The sequence below is a fragment of the Pteropus alecto genome, unplaced genomic scaffold (genome assembly GCF_000325575.1).
Source record: "Pteropus alecto unplaced genomic scaffold, ASM32557v1 scaffold22, whole genome shotgun sequence".
Taxonomy (NCBI): Eukaryota; Metazoa; Chordata; class Mammalia; order Chiroptera; family Pteropodidae; genus Pteropus; species Pteropus alecto.
In genome coordinates this window covers 8,403,390-8,424,001 of record NW_006434839.1, presented here as the reverse complement: position 1 = coordinate 8,424,001, position 20,612 = coordinate 8,403,390, and the positions used below count along the sequence as shown (strand labels likewise).

General features: G+C 36.2%; 1 protein-coding gene and 1 pseudogene across 2 annotated transcripts in view; one reads left to right on the top strand and one right to left on the bottom strand.

Annotated features, from left to right (window-relative positions):
* Positions 1 to 20,612, top strand: part of MKLN1 (muskelin 1) — a 284,216-nt gene that overhangs the window by 134,939 nt on the left and 128,665 nt on the right. The window contains exon 1 of one of the 2 annotated variants that reach the window (XM_006910511.2): positions 4,944 to 5,091. The exons of the other annotated variant lie outside the window; for it this stretch is intronic. Coding sequence (XP_006910573.1) covers positions 4,994 to 5,091 — 98 coding nt within the window. The 5' untranslated portion in view covers positions 4,944 to 4,993. Of the gene's footprint in view, positions 1 to 4,943; positions 5,092 to 20,612 lie in introns of those variants that run through there. 2 annotated transcript variants of the gene reach the window in all.
* Positions 8,069 to 8,185, bottom strand: LOC112478802 (annotated as a pseudogene).

Here is a 20,612-nt window from a genome sequence, read left to right as displayed (position 1 = left end):
CTTGAGTATCTGCTATGTGCTATAGAGGATTTAAGGAAGAATAATGTAAATGTAGACCTAAAAAGTTCCCATTAATTACACCAGGAAAAACAACTAAAGCTGTTAAAGAAACCACAAACTTTTAATAAACCTAGTAAGTTAAAGCAAGACCCTTACAGGACCTATCTGAAGATTTTTTTTCCCTGACCAATGAAGTATGGGGCTTGTTTTAAGTATGTACAAAGCTATGGATTTATTCCAGCCTATTTAGAGTATTTGTTTTAATCTTCAATTACTGTAACGACCATTTCCAACAATTAAAAACACCTTTCCCCTTCAACCAATTGGTGTGTTCCTTTGCCTGGAAACGAATAAAATCAGCTGTATTTATTTTGCTTTTTAACTCTGACAATCTTCATTATTTGAAAATATCTTCTATTTGAATCGTACTTTACAGTTTACTAAGTCTTTTCCCATATGAGACAAATAGGATTTGATTAAACAGGATGGGCTTTTGCCACTGATTAGCTATATTTCCTTAGATAAGTTATTGTATTAGTTAGGGACCCAGCTGGAAACAGATGGCATTCTCAAATTGGGCAATTTGAGAGGTTTATTAAAGGGACTATTTATAAAGATGTGAGAACATACTGGGAAACCACAGGGAGTGAGGAGGGGTGGTTACTGGAACCCAGAACCAGAGAGAGCTGTATGGAGAGGCCACTTGGGAGGAGGACTTCTTGTCTTTGGTTGTAAGGGCCAGTCAGCCGAGTGACCTTACAGCCAAGGGGACGAATACCCCAACCTCACTCTCTTCCCTCCCACACATCTGGAAGGGTAAACCAAAGACAACAAACAATTATTTAACCTTTCTAGGCCTTATTTTTCTCATTTGTGAAGAGGGGGGTAATAATATTCATCCCCTAGAGTTTCTGTGAGAGTTAAATGAGAACTTATAGCCGATAAGCTAGACACTCTTCTTTCACTTGACTTTCAAAACACCCTTGTGAAATAGATTTGATATTTATTAAATTCACTTTATAGTGGTGGAAAATGAGACTCAAAGTTAAATGACTTTTCCATGGCCTCGTAGTTAGAAAAGTAGCAGAAATGAGACTAAAATGAAGATACTCTAGGTTTCTTTCTCTAGGCTATTCTATAACTTCTCCATCCCCTCTGCAGAAGGCTGCCACAGGTGGTTTCTTCTATCTAGAGCTGCTACACCTAGAGTTACAGTGACTGTGCTACTCAGAGAAAAATTCATTGACCCAGGAATAAGTGCCTAAGCCAAAAAAAGCAACCACTGATTGGTTAGATATGAAAAAGGCCAAAGGCCTATGAAGTTGCTTGATATAAGACTCTGACCAATGTAAGTCCCTATATTGGATACTTGGCAATCTCACTTGGATTACTACTATTGGGCATCCCATATATAGTACATTGAAGGCAGAATTCTCAGTTCCTTCTTCCCCAGAACTGTTCCAATCCCAAATCTTCTTCTCTCAATAAAAACATCACTATCTACTCAGTGGTACAAACCCCAAACCCAGGAGTTATCCTGGAATCTTTCCTTTTCTTCCTGCCTTCCCTTCTTCATCAGCAAGTCTAATTGGCTTTACTTTCCAAAATATGTCCCAATTCAATCACTTCTCTTCATCTCCTCTGCTAGTCTAAGCCACTGTCATTTCTTGGCTGGCTACTATAATAACCTCCTGTCAAGTCTCCTTTACCTTAACCCATTTTGCCTTTCATCAACCCTTTTGTTTTGCAGAGTGATCTTTATGAAAGGTAAAGTGAATTATGCTTCTCCTTGGCTTGAATCCTGTACAAGTTCCATTTCCACATCATGACTCCTTATCAAGACTGTTAGGATCCTACTTGTCTGACTCCACTAGCTTCCTCCATCACTCTGCTCCAGCCATACTTTCTATTCTTTGAACACACCAACCCTTTTCTCGCAACAGGCCCATTACTCTTGCTAATTCTCTCTGCCTAGAATGTTTTTTTCCAGCCTTTCTATTTCTATAGGTATTAGCTCGAATGTTACCTTCTTAGAGAAGCTTTCCTTTACTATCTGATCTACTGGTGTAGTCTCTTCTTAGCACCTAAAATGCACAAACTAAAATGATCTAGTTGACTTATTTGTTTATTACATTTATTATATGTTGACCTACCAGAATGTAAGCTCAATGAAAGCAGAGCCCTTGTCTGGCTTGTCTATTTATCCCTGTCTCCTTAGCATCTAGAATAGGGCCTGGCATATCACAGACTCTTGATAAATATTTTTTTTTGCAGGAAAAGATAGTGAATTGTGACAAACCAAATACAATCAGTTACTCTCTCTGGGAAGTATTTACTATGAGAACCATATTTAGAAGGCATCACAGAGTAAAAAACATGATTGCTTCTGGGGATGACAACATGACTGGACCATTACAGCAGTTGATTTCTGAAAAATGATGATCCATTGTCCAGTCCTCCATGAGGCCATCAATATGTCCCAGTCTTTTAAGTATGGGAGAACTGGAGGGGCTAAATGGCTACTGACAATTTCCAGGCCTTTCCCTTGTATCCTTACAATAAACCCCACCACCTAAGCAATGCCCCAAAGGCAGAGGAGATAAAGGTGTACCCCTAGGAGATCTGGGCTACTAGCAGCAGACTCCTGCAAATTTCGAAATTTCTTTAGTCTTCTATTTTATCTTAACATTTTCATACATTTTGGGGTCAGTATCATATCTCTTTGTATTTATGTTAATATATGAATGTTTTAAATTATTTTACGCTTTGTAAGATTTGTGCTGCAGGAGAGCCATGCTATCCCGGGTCTTTATATGCTCTGTGGCAACCATACCTCAGGAATACATGTTTGTAGTCTGAGAAGTTCTGGCATTCTTTTCTCTTTGCAACCCATATTCTCTTTTAGCACAATCCAGTTATTTTTTTTAATAAATATTTGTTAAACATCTACCATGTAAACATCCTACAGGACTGAGAATACAACTGTAAATAAGACATACATGACTTCTACCTTTGTGGGAGTTCTAGTTTAGGAAGGTGAGAAATAAAGTGAAAATTAAAATATATTGTGATGTTTGCTAAGATGAGGGCAACTCAGGGTACCAAGGGAAATGTAGAAAATGGCATCTAACCTCAAAATAGATGATGAAGATTTTTCCAGAATGAAATAATCTGAAAAATGAGTGGGAGTTAGCTTGGTTTAGACTAAGTCCTGGAGGCCAGAGAATACAAATTGTAGGAGCCAATTCAGTGATTGGTTTAGTGTGGCTAGAGTAGAGGGAAAAAGATAAAGAAGAGAGAGAAAAGGATGGAGGAGTAATCAAGGCAGGAGTAATCAAGTCCTCAGCTAAGGGCTTTTGATGTTAGCCAAAGAAAATAGAAAGTCATAGAAGTCATCTTAGGAAGAACTTATATGTGTTTTTTAAAAAGACCACTCATAAACTATAACTCTATGTCTGGAAAAGAATTAGGTCTCTATTTACATTAGAGTCAAAGGTATAATTAGTAAATTTGGGGCCCCAAACTAATTGAACTGAGTCATCATCTACTTTTCTCCCCTTGAAAAGTATCTCTTTTCTCCAAAGATAACCACTAATCATTTTGGGACTAACCTTCTCTGGCGTCTCCCACCGTCTTTGGACTCCCAACTCGAGTCATTGAGGTTATAGCATTTCATCAAGGAAGACATACTTTTCCAACATGCTGTAACACTCAAAGCCCATGTGATTTTAAAGGTTGATGTATTGTGGCCTTTCTATTTAGCGTTCTTGATCCCGATATGCTAGTGGGGGCCATTACTGGGTTTTCCTCTATGAAAATAGGAAGTCAGGAAAGGATCTGAGGAACTATGGGTGGGTTAAGGATTACAACAGGAAGCGAATACAATTATTGAGGTGTTTCGACTCCCTTGGTCATTCACTGAGAAACTCTTTGCATGAGTTTTTCCATCTGTTAGGTGGAGATGAAACTACTGTCCAAGCTTTCAGGGGTAGAACTTCTTAGACAATGAGTGAGGAGTACTCTGGTGACTGCAGTGGCTAAGCTAAGGAATAAACATGCATAACCCTGACCAACAGGTGCCTGATGGGAGCGTTATCTAAAATTGCCAGATATTTAAAGCAATTCCTTTTTTTTTTGACACTGTCTCTGGCTCTTTCTGAACTTTTGGGCTAAATTTCTGTCAGAATTAAAAGTGATCAGATTTACCAACTGCAAAAATGACACACAGCTTCCCAACTCCTTAAGTATTTATTTATTTATTTTTTCTGATCTGGAAGTGAATGTCAGGGCTGAGTAAACAAATTCCACAAGATTCGTATGAGAGGGCGAACGACAAATGTTTACAATGAAGGGCACAGAACACGGTGGGAGGACACGCGAGCATTTCCTTTTCCTGTCTCCGCGTGACTCTGGAACACGGGGACAGGACATTTAAAACCAGGGCAACTCCAGAGGGAAAGGACATTAGCTATTCCACTCCAATTCCCTTCAATGCTGTGTCCTCAAAGGATTGATCAACTGGAGAGGGCAGTGGTTTCCGAAGTCGCACAGACCTTCCTTTTCCAAGATCGTCTTCTCGGTTCATAACTACAACTTATTTCGCACAGACGTTCCTTTTCCAAGTTCCCTTCCCAGCCCATAACTACAACTTATTTCTTTTCATAATATTCTTGGAATTTTCCTTACCTCAGTTTGTAAGGAAAGTCCTTTGCGCCGCTCCCTCCAAGCCCCAAAGAGAGTCCCTCAGACGCTCACGCTCTCATCCCAGTTTCGGCAACCCGTTAAGGGGGCGAGGGCTGGGTGTCAGCGTCGGAAACTCGGCGAGAAACGCGGACCCGCACGCGCCTCAGCCTTGCAGGCAGCGGTACGGATGAGGGGAGACCCAGGGAGCCGACGGCCGAGGAGGGCTGCGGCCCCTTTAAGAGCAGGCCACGCCCCTTCCCTCCTCCCGGCGCGGCCGGCGGTCGGTGGCTGCCGCTTCGGTGCTGACAAGATGGCGGCTGGCGGGGCTGTTGCTGCGGCGCCCGAGTGCCGGCTTCTCCCCTACGCGCTACACAAGTGGAGCTCCTTCTCCTCCACCTACCTTCCTGAGTAAGTGCCGGGCCCTAGGCTCGTGCTTCCCTGTTCTTCGGCGTAAGCAAGGCTGGGCCAGTGGGGCAGTGGAGGGCGCCAAGCAGAGAGGCCCAGGCAGGGCCTGGTGAGGGGACGCGCGGCCTCCGGAGTCAGTCCAGCTGCCGAGAGCGTTGTTCGCCCCCGACTCAGGGAGGGTTTAAGGTCGGGGGACCGAGGTCGCGCGGGGAAGGGGCGAGATGTGTGGCGGGTCCGGAGCGCTTAGGACAACTGGAAGCCTGTGATGCTGCGCCCAGGATTTGGAGGTTGAGGAGGACTTAGGGGGCGAGCGGCTCAGGGAGGTGGGCAGAAGTCGGAGCTTTTGGGGTCCGGACGGCAGGCACACTGGTGGACATGTCTAAGGTCGTACGAGCTGGCCGGAGACCGGGGACAGTTCGGTCGATTGCTGTCGGGACAAAGTGTAAGGCTGAGAAGAGGAGTTTCTGTGGGGAGGGGAGGTCATTAAAAGTGATGAGCACCGTAAGAGTGGTAAAAGTCACGGAAGGCTGAAAAGTTGTGCAGTCGATCTCAATCCTTGCAAGTGAGGAGACTAGCATCTGCAGGGCGCATATTCCCCTGTTGGTAGTTCTGAAAAAGATAGAGAGTGGGCCAGATGGACATTACAGATGAGTGCCATTATATTATGGCTTGGAACACAGATTTATATAGATAGACCAATTTCCTAACTCAGAAATTCAAATATAGGCAGAAAGTCTGACTCTAATGAATTTGACTTCCAATACTGGTTCCATTGCATTAGTATCATGTTTTTTCTGTAGCAAATTCCTTCTGAAATGCTGAAAGTATTTTCATACAGTATTTATTTATCTTTACCTTTGAAGAGAAGGAGCAGATCTAACTCCAATTTTACATACAGATAACTGATGTAGTAAAGTTTTAAGATCTGTGCAGACGCTGAAGAAAAGTGCTGATTGTCCCTCTGGACCATAATCTCACAAGCTCAGGAATGATTTTATGGACAAGTTACAAATAATACACTTTTATGTTACTGAGCAAACGAAGTGACTAGATTTGTCAAGGAAGTTTCCCACCTGTTTTTCAAAAATTCTTCATATTTTCTCAAATTTGGTTTCTCTAGTCAAATCTTTCAAGAATCTCAAAATGGATCTATGGCTGGAAGAATCTAATTCTTGACTGCCAGCGCATTGTCCTATTCTTCAGGTCAAGGGTTGGCAGTCAGGCCTTCATAGGATTTGGTTCAGTGAAGGGTGCCAAGTGACCTGTGGTCTGATCTAGCCTGTGTGTCCTGTTGATGACTGTTGTATGACTGTGTCCCTGATTGATACCGGAATCCAACTTTTAATTTGAAAGTAAGCCAGGTGAACATTCTAGCTCTCAGCTGGAGTTGAAATGTGGCCCTGGGTACTTGACTTCTGATTTTCAGGGCTAACACTTTCTTGAACCTGAAGATAATCACCGTTTTTCTTTACCAAGTTTGGGCTCACAGACAGGAATTGAGTGGCATTGTTAGATCTAAAAACTAGAGACATTTTCCTGGTCTTGAGTTAGCCTACTTCCAGGATTTCACACTCTTGAGACTTGGATATCACAAGTCCCATTCGAGTTACAAATAGAAAGGGAAGAGTACATTTCAAGTAGGAAGTGATTTAGTGCAGCGGTCCTCAACCTTTTTGGCACCAGGGACAGATGTTCCTATGAGAATCTAATGCCTGATGATCTGAGGTGGAGCTGAGGCCGTGATTCTAGTGCTGAGGAGCAGCTGAAAATACAGATGAAGCTTCACTGGCTTGCCTCCTGGTGTGCAGCCTGCTTCCTAACAAGCCATGGACCAGTACCAGTCCGTGCCCCTGGGGTTGGGGACCCCTGATTTAGTGGGATGGCAACTTTATGTCTTGCTATTCTGGCCCCAGAGCACTAGTTTTGGATTTAGAAGGCAGCTGTTTGAAATTGGAGAAATCTGTTATAATTTTCACAAATATATTCATAAACTAGTATTTAATGCATATTTAACTTTTAAACGCTTTTGGTTACATTGTCTTATTTAATCATTATGATAGTCTGTTGACTTGGGCAGTATAATTTTTATTTTAAAACATTAAACTATTAGAAGAGTAATCTGGACTTTTTTTCTTTGAAGGAGTGTAGTTGAGTATTATAGAGCTTGAGTTTGAGAGTTTTGTGTCTGCTGAGTTGTTGCGTGCTGTGCCTAAACTGTAAAACTCTTGGTACTGAACTTCTGTTAGAATGTAAGGATGTTACAGCTTTGTATGATAGGAAGTGTAAGAAGGGATTAATTTTCCTTACCTTTGCTCTAACATCCTCTAACAGTAATTGTTATGTCTTTACTGGCGGTGACAGTCATGTTAAGGTACTTCGTAAGCAGGTCTAATTTTAAGTAAAACCGTTTGTTGAAATTGTCTACAGAGTAGCAAATATTTATTGATTACAAATACCAGATGTGGGCACTTTGAGGGGTAGTAATCCAGTAACAATGCAAAACACTTAGAACAGTGCCTTCCATATGCTAGACTCTTATGAACACTTTAAAGATATTCATTTAATCCTCACAACAATTGAATGAGGAATCTCCATTTTTCAGATGAGGAAACAGGCATGGAGAGGTTAAAATTTGTGAAGGTCACACTGCTAGATAAATGCAGGATTTGAACCCAGGCAGTTTGGCTCCATAGTCCATAGTCTTAACGGTAGTGCTGTTCTGCTTCTGCACAAAGATGGAGACAGGAATTCAGAGATTTGAAAGAGTTGTTGTATTAAAGACACGTTTTAGTTGAATAGAAATGTGAAGTCACAAAAAGAAAAATTCAGATCTCTATTTTCTTCCCAAGGACTTAGAATTTTTTTCCTTCTCCCAAAAGCAGGAAAAAAACCCCAAACATTTTCCCTTCTAACCATTTTGGATTGATTTGGACTTTAAAATTTTTATTTACTTATTTTTTAAATTATTTATTATTATTTATGCCTACAGCACCTGGTCTTCCTAGGTGGCCTCCCATCCAAGTACTAACCAGGCCCAACCCTGCTTAGCTTCACAAGATTAGACATCGGGCTTATTCAGGGTGGCATGGCTGAAGACCATGGACTGTGGCTCCACTGGGGTGCAAACCTAGGACCTTCTGTGTGTAAAGCAGACGTGCTAACCGCTACACTATGGAATCATGTCTTGGACTTTAAACATTTTAAAGCAGATCTAGTTGTAGATGACATATTTTTACACTTTGAAATTAATAAAGTTGCCTTTTATTTTTCAGTGTGCTTTAAAAAGTTTGCCCATATTTTCTTTTTTCTGAAATTTACACCTAATTTGGGAATTAAGAGAAATACCTTTATTTAAATGATAAGTAGTTTTTAGAATTACATGCACTTTTATATGTAAAAATATTTTATAAACTGCTAATCTCTATACGCAAACGTTTATTGCTAGTTAATAGTGATACTAACTGCAATTTATTGAGTACCTTACCATATGCAAGATAAACAGTTTTACTTAATCCTTAGCACAAACCTGCAAGATAGGTATTATATCTGTTTTGCAGATGAGGATACAGGTTAAGTAACTTGTCCAAGGCCATATCATTTTCAAGAGGCTTGGCAAAGTCTCTGACTTAAAAACTATTGCATGAGCCTTTAGTCACAATCCCCACTTATTGAAGTACCTTCTATTACTTAGGCCCTACGCTTAGCACTTGTGGTCTTTGATATAGTCTTCACAAAAACTCTATAATAAAAAAATGCTATTTTACATGTATGGAAACTGAGGTTCAGAGAGGTAGATTAACTTGCCTAGGTTTGAGAGTTGGAAGTGTAGGAATAGAGTACTGATCTTGGACCTTCTGACTTCTGTTACCAAAACTCCTTCAGTATTTTACATGACTATATTATGTACCTAATTGAGAATACAGATATGAAGTGCTATAAGTTTAGAATAGAGAGAGAGAATGATATTTTGATATATTTTAGGTTGACACTTAAGGTTTTAATGTATTAGTATGAAAACTGGGAGGACCTTGAAATGTTTTTTACTCATTAGGTAATTCCATTGGTGTGGAATGATTCCTATCTTGTTTACGTATTATTAAAAAACAAATAGTTTAGATGGTAAAATTCGATGTATTTTTAAGTGTGTTCACCTTTTTTTCCGTTAGTCTTTTTTATTACTTAAACATTAAGTAAAATGTTACCGTGTTAACATGGTTCAGAGTAAAATGACGATTTGACTACTAGGATAGGAGCTGAATCTTTTTCAACTATTTTAAAGTTTCACATTTAAAAATGAATTTATATTTTTTCTGATTGCAAAAAAAGCCCCTAAGTCTTTGTGGAATATTTGCAAACTATAAACCCACAGAAACAAAATACCACCTAAAGATAACTAATCATCCTTTGATATATATCATTCCAGATATTTTGTTATGTCTATATGTAGTATTTCCTCATGTTATTAAATATTTTCTATATTGTTATTTGTTACATAATCCGTGTAATAATTTGACATTTTATTTAATTGATCCCCTATTTTTGGATATTTAGGCTTTCTGGATTTTTGTTGTTGTTGTTGTTTGTTTTTGTTCTTTGGCCATTACAAGTAATGAGTTTGCGTTACAGAAACAAACAACTCATTTATGATGAGTTCCTAGATGCTGAATTGTTGGATTAAAGGTATCAGTTTATTTTCCTACAGTCTTTGAAGGAAACTTCCTGTTTCTCTGTACCCTGGGTTTATTTTGGCATTATCCTTAGTAATTTGGGATTAAGAATGTGGTTTTGGTCAGGCATGTCTTTAGAGTTGTCTAGAGAATGCTTTTATAATTCAGAATGACATTGCTCCTAATAACTTCTTTTCCTTCTCTTACTTTGGCTTTTAAATGAATTTTAACTTTATTAATCACATACATTTGAAAAAGATTTAGTATTTATTTGGTTTATGTTTGATCTTAAGGATTCATTATAATGCCATAGGCTTCTGCAGCCCACAGAGTTGTGAACCACTATTTTGAAGGTATTCAGATCTCTGGAGACTGGGAATTGCCATGCTCTTCTTTCCCCTCCCTCCCCTTCCCTTCACCCTAAACTGAGATTAGACACTGTCCTGGCTTGGGAACCTTACTGGCCAGTGAAAGTTCTGATATTTTAAGTCTGATAATCTTAGAACTTCAGAAAAACAAAGACACCTAGGATAGAAGGAAAAAAGTATCTTCAGGTGAATAGAGGACTAGAGATTAAATCTGCAGAGCTGGCTCCTAGAATTAGATCTTTGTGACTTTTAGCAAGTTATGATTCTTCTCTGAGCATCTTCAATATCCTTTTATGCAGAAGTACTTTTTATCTTGATCAAATGCTGGGAAGTTACATATTATTAATTTTTTTTTTTTTTGCAGGTAGGCAAATGGCTCTATTATTTGCATTAACTTTTAGGTAAATGTAGTAGATTTTTAATATGTTCTTTTTGGGCCTGATGCAGGGACTTTGTGTTTTACATGTAGATAAGATACATTTCAGTTATTTGTGGTGATCTGATTTTACTGTATTTCAGTCATTCAAAAATAATTTTAATTTTAGAGATGTAGCTATTAGCACCAAAGAATACAGTGGTTTACTTTGTACTTAATCTGTTCGGGGTTTCTGGAACCTCTTGAATGTGTAGCATGACTCTTTCATCAGTTCTAAAAAATTTTGAGATTCTTCAGGTATTGTTTCTGCCCCATTCTTTTTCTTATTTCCCTCTTTGACTCCAATTAAATCTATACTGTACATTTCATCATGTCCCATTTGGTCTTATGCTCTTCTCTGTCTTTTCTGTCATTTTTTTCTTTCTGTATTCCATTCTGGATAGATTTTACTTGCCTGTGTTCCAGTTCACTAATTCTCTGTTCAGCTATGCCTAGTCCGATTTTAACTCCCTATTTTTTTCTTGATTTTTTTTTTTTAAATTAAAATTATTGGGGCAAAAAAGTTATTGGGGTGACATTGGTCAATAATATCAAATAGGTTGCAAGTATACAATTCAGTAATCCATCATATATATATATATATTGCATTGTGTGTTCCGCATCCAAAGTTAAATTTCCTTTTGTCACCAAATATTTGACTCCCTTTGCCCCTATCTACATCCTCCCTTCCTCCCTTTCCTCTGGTAATCATTCTTTGGATTTAGCTATAGTATTTTTTTAGTGGTAGAATTTTCAGTTAATAAACTCTCCCCCCACCCCAACCTTTTCTCTTTAAAAATAGATTCTAGTTCTCTGGTGAAAATCTCTATATTGTCATCTATTTTCTTGAACATATCAGTCAAGTTAGTTTAAAGTCTGTCTAAAGCTCCAATTTCTGGCTCACATGTAGGTCTATTTCTATCATCTTTTTTCTTTTGGTTAGATGTCTTGGTTAGTCTGATAATTATTATTTTTATTATCATTATTTTTTTGGTAACTTTCAATTGAATGCCAGACATTACATGCAGAATTTAAATACAGTTACAATTACAGTTACATACCTAATGATATATTTCTCTAGAGAGAAGTCACTCATCTTCTGTTAGGCAGGATAGAGGTAGATCACCTCAGTCAAGAACTGAGCTGACTTAAGATTGGGTTTTAGGTTTTGTAAACCTCTAATTTGCCCAGCTTTGGTAACCCTCTAGAGAACTCAGCTGAGAGACTGTTTTTGGGGGGACCTCTCCTGCTATTATCTCTTCAGCAGTGCGAGAGTCCTAAAAGCTTCTCCTTGCTTTTTAGTTGCTTTCTGCTGGCGTTTTAGCTTGTTGGCTCTGTGGAATTTAATAGACAGATGCCTCAAGAGGAAATCCATACACAGTATCAGTTTTGTTCTTCTGTGCCTACCTTCACCGTGGGGTCTTGATTTCTCCAGTCCTGAGTGTCATGGCAAGACCCAACTACCAAGTTTTGTTCCCCTGGTCCTATTATTAAAAGCTCTGCTGACTTTTCTGCTTTCTTCAGTGGCTATCTTTTCCCAGTTTCTCAGTCCCTTTCCCTGCGCCATTAAAAAAATAGATGGAATGAGCCGAGAGGGAAAGCTGTACAGCATGTGGGGCTCTTTTTAGAGTTTTTTGGCATTTCAGGTCTTAGCTGCCTCAAAAAGTCTCTGATCTCTTGAGAATTTTTTTCTTTCTACGTAATACAGCCTTTCTATTCTAGCTCTAAGAAGGAATGTTGTTCTTCTGCCGTCTTTTCTGTCATATCCAAAAGCAGAAATCTATGTTTAGTTCTTTTAGACTAGACTGTTATATCTTGTAGGCTTAGGAATTCTTCATGGTTATATTAACATAATAATCTGATGCTTGAGCCCCAGATTCTTTTTGCTCAACATATTTCTTCATTTTGCCTTTTGACACATTAACTACTTCTAGTGTCTGATGGGAAAAATTATGGACTAGACATAATGTCATTTGTTAGCAATTGTTTTACATACTGATTAATTAAGTTAAAACGAGATTTTATTCTTGGTTATGTGATGATTTGCAATTCTCTTTTGAGACTTGTTTATGAGGCCTAGAAATTGAGAGTTTAATCTTTGCCATACGTATATAGTTATTTGCCTGTCTTATAATGTGATTTTTAATTATCTACCTTATCAGAATTTTCATAGGAATATTATATTTATGTGAAGAATGTTTAGAAGGAAGATACTTGAATCTAATGTAAATTTGTTGGTTTGTAAATATTGTTAGTATTTAATACTTTTTAAATATCCTCACATTCCTTTAGTATGACTGATATTATAGTCATTACGCATTATTTGTTGTTAAGGCATGTTGTTTTGTATAAATAGAAATACTAAATTATTTTAAGCATCCTTGTACATGTCCCCTTTCCCCTTCCTCTCATTGTCCCCTTTCTTCTCTTTTCTCTTTTGATTTAAGTAGTTTGATCAGAGGAGTCATAAAATCTAACTCCTACTTATTCTTCAACTGTCAGTTTAGATGTCATTTTCTCAGGAAACCCTGTCTTACCCTGTTTCCCCCCTGTGTCTGGCATCACCGCTCCTGCTCTAACAGTTAAGTACTTTTATACAAATGTGTACCTTTCTCATATATCACTTTATACAATTTTAATTATGCTTTTATTTATATGATTACTTAATAAATAGCTATCCCCCCAACTAGATCGTAGGGTCCATAGGGACTATAGAATTTTTCCCCCTCATCATTGTGGTCCAGCTTAATGTTTATTAAATCAATAAATGAGTGAATTAACTAGGCATTTTGACTACCTTTCTCTTTTTAATGCAAGTTTGTTTTGGGGCTAGAGGGAGTCATATACTGCCCATGTTCAAAATGTCAAATAATTAGTTTTAAATTCATGCTGTACATTTTCATGGTTTTCATAGTTTTCAGCACTTTCTGAGAATATTTTAAGTGAAATTGGTTATCAGGGTGGGGAGTGTTGTATTTGGGAGGACTTGAAACAGCTTATCTAGGAGTTTTAAAGTTTTTATAATAAAGTTTTTTATAATTCTTACAGGCAGTATTTCTAGTGAGACCTTGAGAACTTTAAAGCTCAGTTTATTACAGAATCGGATTTGCCTCATAGCTTTTAATTGTTTTAGAGCATATTACCAATACTTTGATTCATTTTAGCATAGGGATAATTTTCTCCAAATCCTTGAACGTTTTTGTTAATTGACTTTTTTACATAACAATGTGTTTAGTTTGGTAATTCACATACCATACAGTTCAACTATTTAAAGTGTACAATTCAGTGGTTTTTTTTGCATATTCACAGATATATGCGACCATCACTGTTGTCAATTTTAGAACGTTCTCATAATGTCAAAAAGAAATCCTATCCTTTAGCTATTATCTGTTTACTCTCTCATCCCTAAACAACCAATAATCTACTTTCTGTCTCTATAAATTTGCTTATTCCAGGCATTTCATATAAATGAAATCATATAATATGTAGTCTTTCGTGACTGGCTTCTTTCACTGAGCATAGTGTTTTCAAGGCTCGTCCATGTTGTAGCTTGTATTAGTACTACAACTTTTTTTATGGCTGATAATATTCCATTATAACTATAAACCACATTTTATTCATTCACTAGTGGATGGGCATTTGGGTTGTATTCACTTTTCGACTATTAATGTTGCTATAAACATCTGTGTACAAGTTTTACCCAAGAGAAATGAAAATATGTTTTCATTTCTCTTGGGTAAATGCTTAAGAGTGGAATTTCTGGGTCATACAGTAATGCAATGTTTAACTGTTTGAGGTTCTGATGTTAGTTAATTTTTTTCTCTTATTGAAGTAATGTCAAGAAAGTGATGAATGCATATGAATTGAAGTTGAGTAAGGAAAGTGACCATCTGGAATTAGTTAGCAAATTGCTTGAGTTCAAGTCTATGTTTCTGAGAACTTTCTGTGACAGTTTAGCCTGTCCTTTATTTTTGTTCAGAATACATGTATGTGGATTGGCTCCATGTCTTTATCTTTTAAGATATCTACCTCTATTAGTGTACATAATTACATGGAGTCATACATATATATGTTCACACATATTTGCTAAGCAGTTTGTGGTGGGGAAGTTAGTTGAAAGTTGGTATGGTTTTTTTTCCTAAAATTTATATAGTTTGTTTACATGTGAAATATTAAATGAGAGATAATTATGAAACTTAAGTTGTTTATGAATTCTTTCCTTAAACAAATTGAAGTGTAGATTTTAAAAGAACTGAAAAATAACTTCTAGTTTGACAGAATAGTTTCTTCTAGAACTTTAAGAGAATTTTGGATGGTTGGAAGATTCATACATGTAGGTCTGAAAGGTTAAGTGTTTGACATCTATCACAGTCTTCATTTTGTACAACCTAAAGGGTTAAAAAAAATTTATTTTTGTCTATGTTTTTACTGTTACATTGTGGTATTCACATTTTTGGCTATCTTTACCATAAATTATTGGGTGCCTACTAACTCCTGGATCATACGCAGGCCTATTCGAAGTTATAAGAGAGAATCTCTGGAGATGAACTAGTGATCCATATAACAGTACAATAGAAGGTAGCAAAACTAAATTCAGATGAATGATAAAAGTAGTAAATGCTATAGAAATTAGAAGTGGTTAGGGCTTGAGGAGAGACTTTTTGGAAGAGGTAATTGAGGTATAAGCCTTTCTTCGTATATAGATGTAATTTATTTTACCATTCTTCAAATTTTTCGAGTGTAGGAATTTATCCTTACCCTTGTGCATGTTCAGCAACAGCTGCTTAGGAAATTTGATTAACATTTGGAACCTGTTTGGTTAGTGTAGGATATCAGAACCAGAAGATGCTTGGAGGTAGGCTTTTCCCAGACAGTTATACAGGACACTTGAAACAGGTTGGGTCATTGATCAGGCACTTCTTCCTTAGACATTACATCTGCTGGCTGGTGTCATTGCCCATATTTCTCTCCAAATTTACCATTTTTCAATGCTTCAAGTAAGTCTTTTTAGTTTTTGTTCAGATTTATCTCATAGTTACAGTAGTACAAAAGGTACTATTTTCTGAGGGCACCTTGGCTGATGGTATTCAAGAGTCACTGGCCATCTTCCCCTCTGCACAATTAACATTTATTCTGCCCATATTTGTCAGTGAACTCCTCCCCTCTATTTATTTATACTTCCTTTATGATTCTGCATATTAGGAGAAATAAGCATTCATTTATCACAAATGCATTTAGGAGACTTGTCACTCTATGCAAAAAATTTAAGTATAATGAAAAGAGAACTCTTAGAATTTTATTTCATTCTTTTCAGGAAGTTAAGTAAGATAGTTTGAAATTTTTATGGTATTTAACCTGCTTTTCAGGGCATTTAGGGCAGTGCTTATTTTTGTATTTATCTAAAATATAGTGCATAGATTACAAATTAATCTTTTAGCAAATATCTAATATTATTGATAGAGATGTGTTGCCCTGAGATTTTTACCGGATTTAATGGAACAGGTTTTTTTTTTAGATATTGTTGAATTATGATGAGCTATTAGGCTGCCATTAATATGTAAGTTTTAGAATATTTTTAAATGCTGTAGAGAAAATGTTTCAGATATAATGGCATATAAAAAACCATAGGTCAAAAAAATTTTTTCTGATTAAATGATTTGATCCAATTTATCTTTACACACACACACACACACACACACTTACACTTACACTTACACTTGTATTCTTGTGCATATGGAAAGACCGCAAGGAAATTTACCAAAATCTTAACAGTGATTAATTATCTTGGGGTTGTAGTAATTGGGTTGATTTTTATTTTTTTAATGCCTTTTTTGGCATTGCCCAAAGTTTTAAATTTTATTTCATTTTAACAAATAAACATTACTTTTAAACAAGAAAGAAAATAGAGGAGTTAGCGTGTGTACATAATTTGCTTATTTGATTAAAAACATAAATTGTAAAGGATTACATCCCACATTAATGAGTTTGAATTAAATTTTTTGGTAAGTGAGGAGCTGTCAAAAGATTTTAAGTAGAAAAGGGATATGAAGTGTATGGTTTATAATTTGAAATTTTAAACATGTGTAAGACCCAACAATTTCAATTTTTGGTAGCTAATTTGATCAGAAATCTTCAAAATGGGGCATATTAATTCCTGGGAGTACATGTAGACTTTCCAAGTACATAGGTAGAAATAGTTATAAAGGATATTGTTTACTACGTCTTATTATTCTTGTGTATTCTCTCTTAAAAGTTGATCTGCCTAGAAACCTGCCTGTGGTTTAGGCCCTTGCTGCTCAAAAGTGTGGTCCATTCGCCAGCAGCATTGTCATTACTAGGTGCTTGTTATAAATGCAGAATCTGAGACCTAACCCCAGACTTACTGCATCATAATCTGCATTTTTGACAAGAAGCCTAGGTGATTTATCTGCACTTTGGAGGCTTCTGGCCATCTTAAAAGTTGGTATTAAGAAAGTGAATGTCTAAAAAAAGAAAACTCTTGCAAAATAGGTAGTTTCCAAGTCTTTTCTTTTAAAGTTAAACAAAATAAAAGAAGGATCTAATCAATTTATCTATTGGTAGATCATAAAAATGATTTTTAATGATAGCTCATGATATTATTTTGACATATAATTTAGAAGATGGCCAAAAAAATAAGTAACAATACTAACAGATTCCTTCTTTTCCTGTGTATCTATAAGAGTACTCTTTTCAGTGCATATACCTATAAAAATAAAATAGGTATAGACTTGATGCTGAGTCCTAATATAACCTAGCAGCAATATTCATCCATATATATATGAAATAATATGAAATATATGCCTGTATCTCTGAGAATAATTTCTAATACCATTTTACTCTATATTTAATCATTATCTGTCAAAGTTTGTAATATATTTATATTGTTTTGGTCACTAGTATACTTATAATATTGATAATAGTATCTAGAAGAAATTTTTTAATTACTTAGAATTTCATGATCAAAACTGAAAAAGTTTAATTTTAATTTATACTCTTCACGCCCTAGAAAAAAGACCCTTCAGCATAAGAGAACATTAGTTAAAAATTTTATGGGGGAAGTTTAAGGAAAAAATAAGAATAACATAAACTTTTGACTGTATGGGAGGAACTTATACATTTTTAAAATAGATGATGGTATTTTTATCCTAGTGATTCTTTTGAAAGGGCAAATATAACAGCTTTATTAAAAATTACAATGTTTAGAATACTCTAGAAATTACAACTTTTGCAATTGTTATAAGCTATGAAAATTTTTTGGTGTAGGAGCCCGGTGCCAGGGAAGTTTCTCACATGAACACATGAGCTGAGCTTTGGAGAAGCTACATATGCTGCAGGAAAAGGATGCTAGAGAAGCATCTTTGGTGCAGGAGCTAAGAGCTTTAGAAGCTACATATGCTTTGGGAGTCTTCTGGGCAAGCATACCTGAACCTAGGGAGCAAAAACACCTCAATTTCCTGAGATGACTCTCCTGCCCCCTCTGCTGACAAAGCTTACCTTGTGCCAACTGGCAAAGGAAAAATATTTTAAGGGCCCAAATTCATTTTCTGAGAGTAAGCAAAACGAGTGAATTTAGAGGTGAGAGAGAATATATGTTCATAATTGGCACACCTGTACTTTAGCTTTTGACATGATCTTTTAACTTTTTTTCTTAGCATTTTCTTTATATTTAAGCTGATTAGGTCTAGTTAGTGTATGAAGTTTTCTTTTGGATCACCTGATGATGTCTGTTATTGTTGAATTAATATTATTAGTAGGCTTTTGAATTTTAATTTTTCATTCATTCTAATAAAATAATAGGAGAAATGCAATAAAATGTTTTTTAAATTGTAAAAATGGACACTGAACTATGAAAATGGCACTGCTTTGGAAACAATGTTGGCTGGCATATGGGACATATCCGTATGTAGGATCTTGCTTGGCACAATACCTTGAACTATTGGTTTATCAACTGATGAACATTCTGAATTTGGTAAATGAAAAGCCTGAGAGCTCTAAGTGTATAAGATATATAAGTGTGAGTTGTCTGAATGTCGAGTAAGGAAAGTTGATAATCTGTAATATACTTGTTTTCAGAGTTCATGTAATTTAAAAAGTCTGAAAAGCACTTTCAATTTGTAGTCTGCTACAGTGACCTAAAATGTGACTTGCCATATGACATCTTATTAATCTTCGAGGAGACCATTAAAATCACAGTCTTGAGCCTTATACAACTATTATATATTATAGTTGTGAATTTACTTGTGAATTTTATATGAATAGACATATGAAGAACTGAATTTTAAAAGACCAGCATACAATTAAAGCTATATTAATCAGTGACACACTTTGAAAAGTTCATATCAATACAGAGGTGTTAGGAGAAGTTTTACTCTAAAGCTAGCATAAAAACAAACAAGATTTTTGTGGAGGGTGATATCCGTTGTGATAATATTTGGTCTATAATACTTTGAGTTTTTAAAATAGTGTTAGGAATAGTTAAATATATTTTAAAAATGTTTATAGATCCCCTAGAGTATCTCTGAGGAACAGAGTTTGAAAAATGCTATGCCATAGGACTTAAGGCTTTGCAGGGTCAAAGATATCTGTTAAGAGGATAAGGAGAGAATCCAAATAGATTTGGGTTAATTAATATTGGTTTGACCTCTTGCCATTAGTACACCAAGAAATCAAACCAATGCAGTATAGGGAAAGCACTGAACAAGGACAGGAGACTTGGACTCCAATCCCAGTTATGCCACCAATTAATTGGTGATTTTGGGTCACTTAGTTTTGCTAGCCTTATATTCATTTTCATTTGATGAGAAAATTATATGTTTAAGGTCTTTTGGACACAGGATAACAGGAAGTCGATATTACAAAATAGTTTTTTAAATGTACCCCTTCACCCACCATCACACATATGGTAACTCAAATTAAGCTAAATTGTTACCCAGCAAAGATTTTAAGAACACGATTTAATTAGAGATCATGCTTATTTTTATACAATTAATTATGTACAAATGAAGCCTTTAAGGGTGTTTGGGAAGAGTTTGAGATCTTAAATCTTTCTAATTCCTCTGTGGATATTGTCTGAGTTTTGAAGAATATGCGTGTTAAGTAGCAGTAAACCTTTCCCAGATCATGTCCAATGTTAATGGTCTTCACTTTAGGACAGTTTTTACTTCTGAAATATATTCTGAAGGGCTAATTTAATTTCAGAAAAGGCTGATGATTCAAGCCTTCTGAGATATTCAGCAAATCAGGACTGTTTTTATATGACTATCTCAGCAGATTTTTTTATTTTCTATTTTTCTACTTTTTGGCTAGTGAGAGTTTCCTATCTTACTGTTCTTCCGTATGGGAATGTTTGTTTATTTTGTTGCCATTCTCTTTTTCCCAGTGGAGTGTGTACACATAAGTATGTGATCCCAAAGTGCTTCGAGTCCTTAGAGATAATTTCTACAGGCTCGAACATTTTCAAGTGCTTGTAATAATAAGGTGACTCAAGTTTTGCTCTGGGTGATGGTAAGCAGATTCCTACTCTTTGCTAGGCCATTGACATCCTGTAATTTTCAACAGTGATTCTTCAGATCGTCATGTAGGTATTAATTTAGAAATGCAGAAACTAAGGCCAGTAAGAGTACAACAGCTTAATCAAGGTCATTTGTGAAGTAAGCATTAGAGTTGAGTTTAGAAACCACGTCTTTATAAACCCAGCCGTATTCTCTACATAATTACAGTATATTAACATGTGAAACAATCTTAGATCTCATTTAGACTTAATATTAATTTTTGTCAATGAAAGTGATATTGTTGTATGTCCAAGTTACACTTAAACATTATGAAATTTATCTGTATTTCATTTCTCCATCTTTTTGTCTGTTAAAATGGGAAAGATAATTTGAGATTAGTTCTTTCCCTTATACTTTTGCTTGTTCCAATTTTGTTCATTCAGTTATCTTTTTTCCTACACTATCAACCACTTATTTCCTACTCCTGCCCCTATTCAGTGCCCATTAAACCAACTTTCACTAGTCTTTTATAAAAATTTGCCTTAACCTCACGTCTTATTTA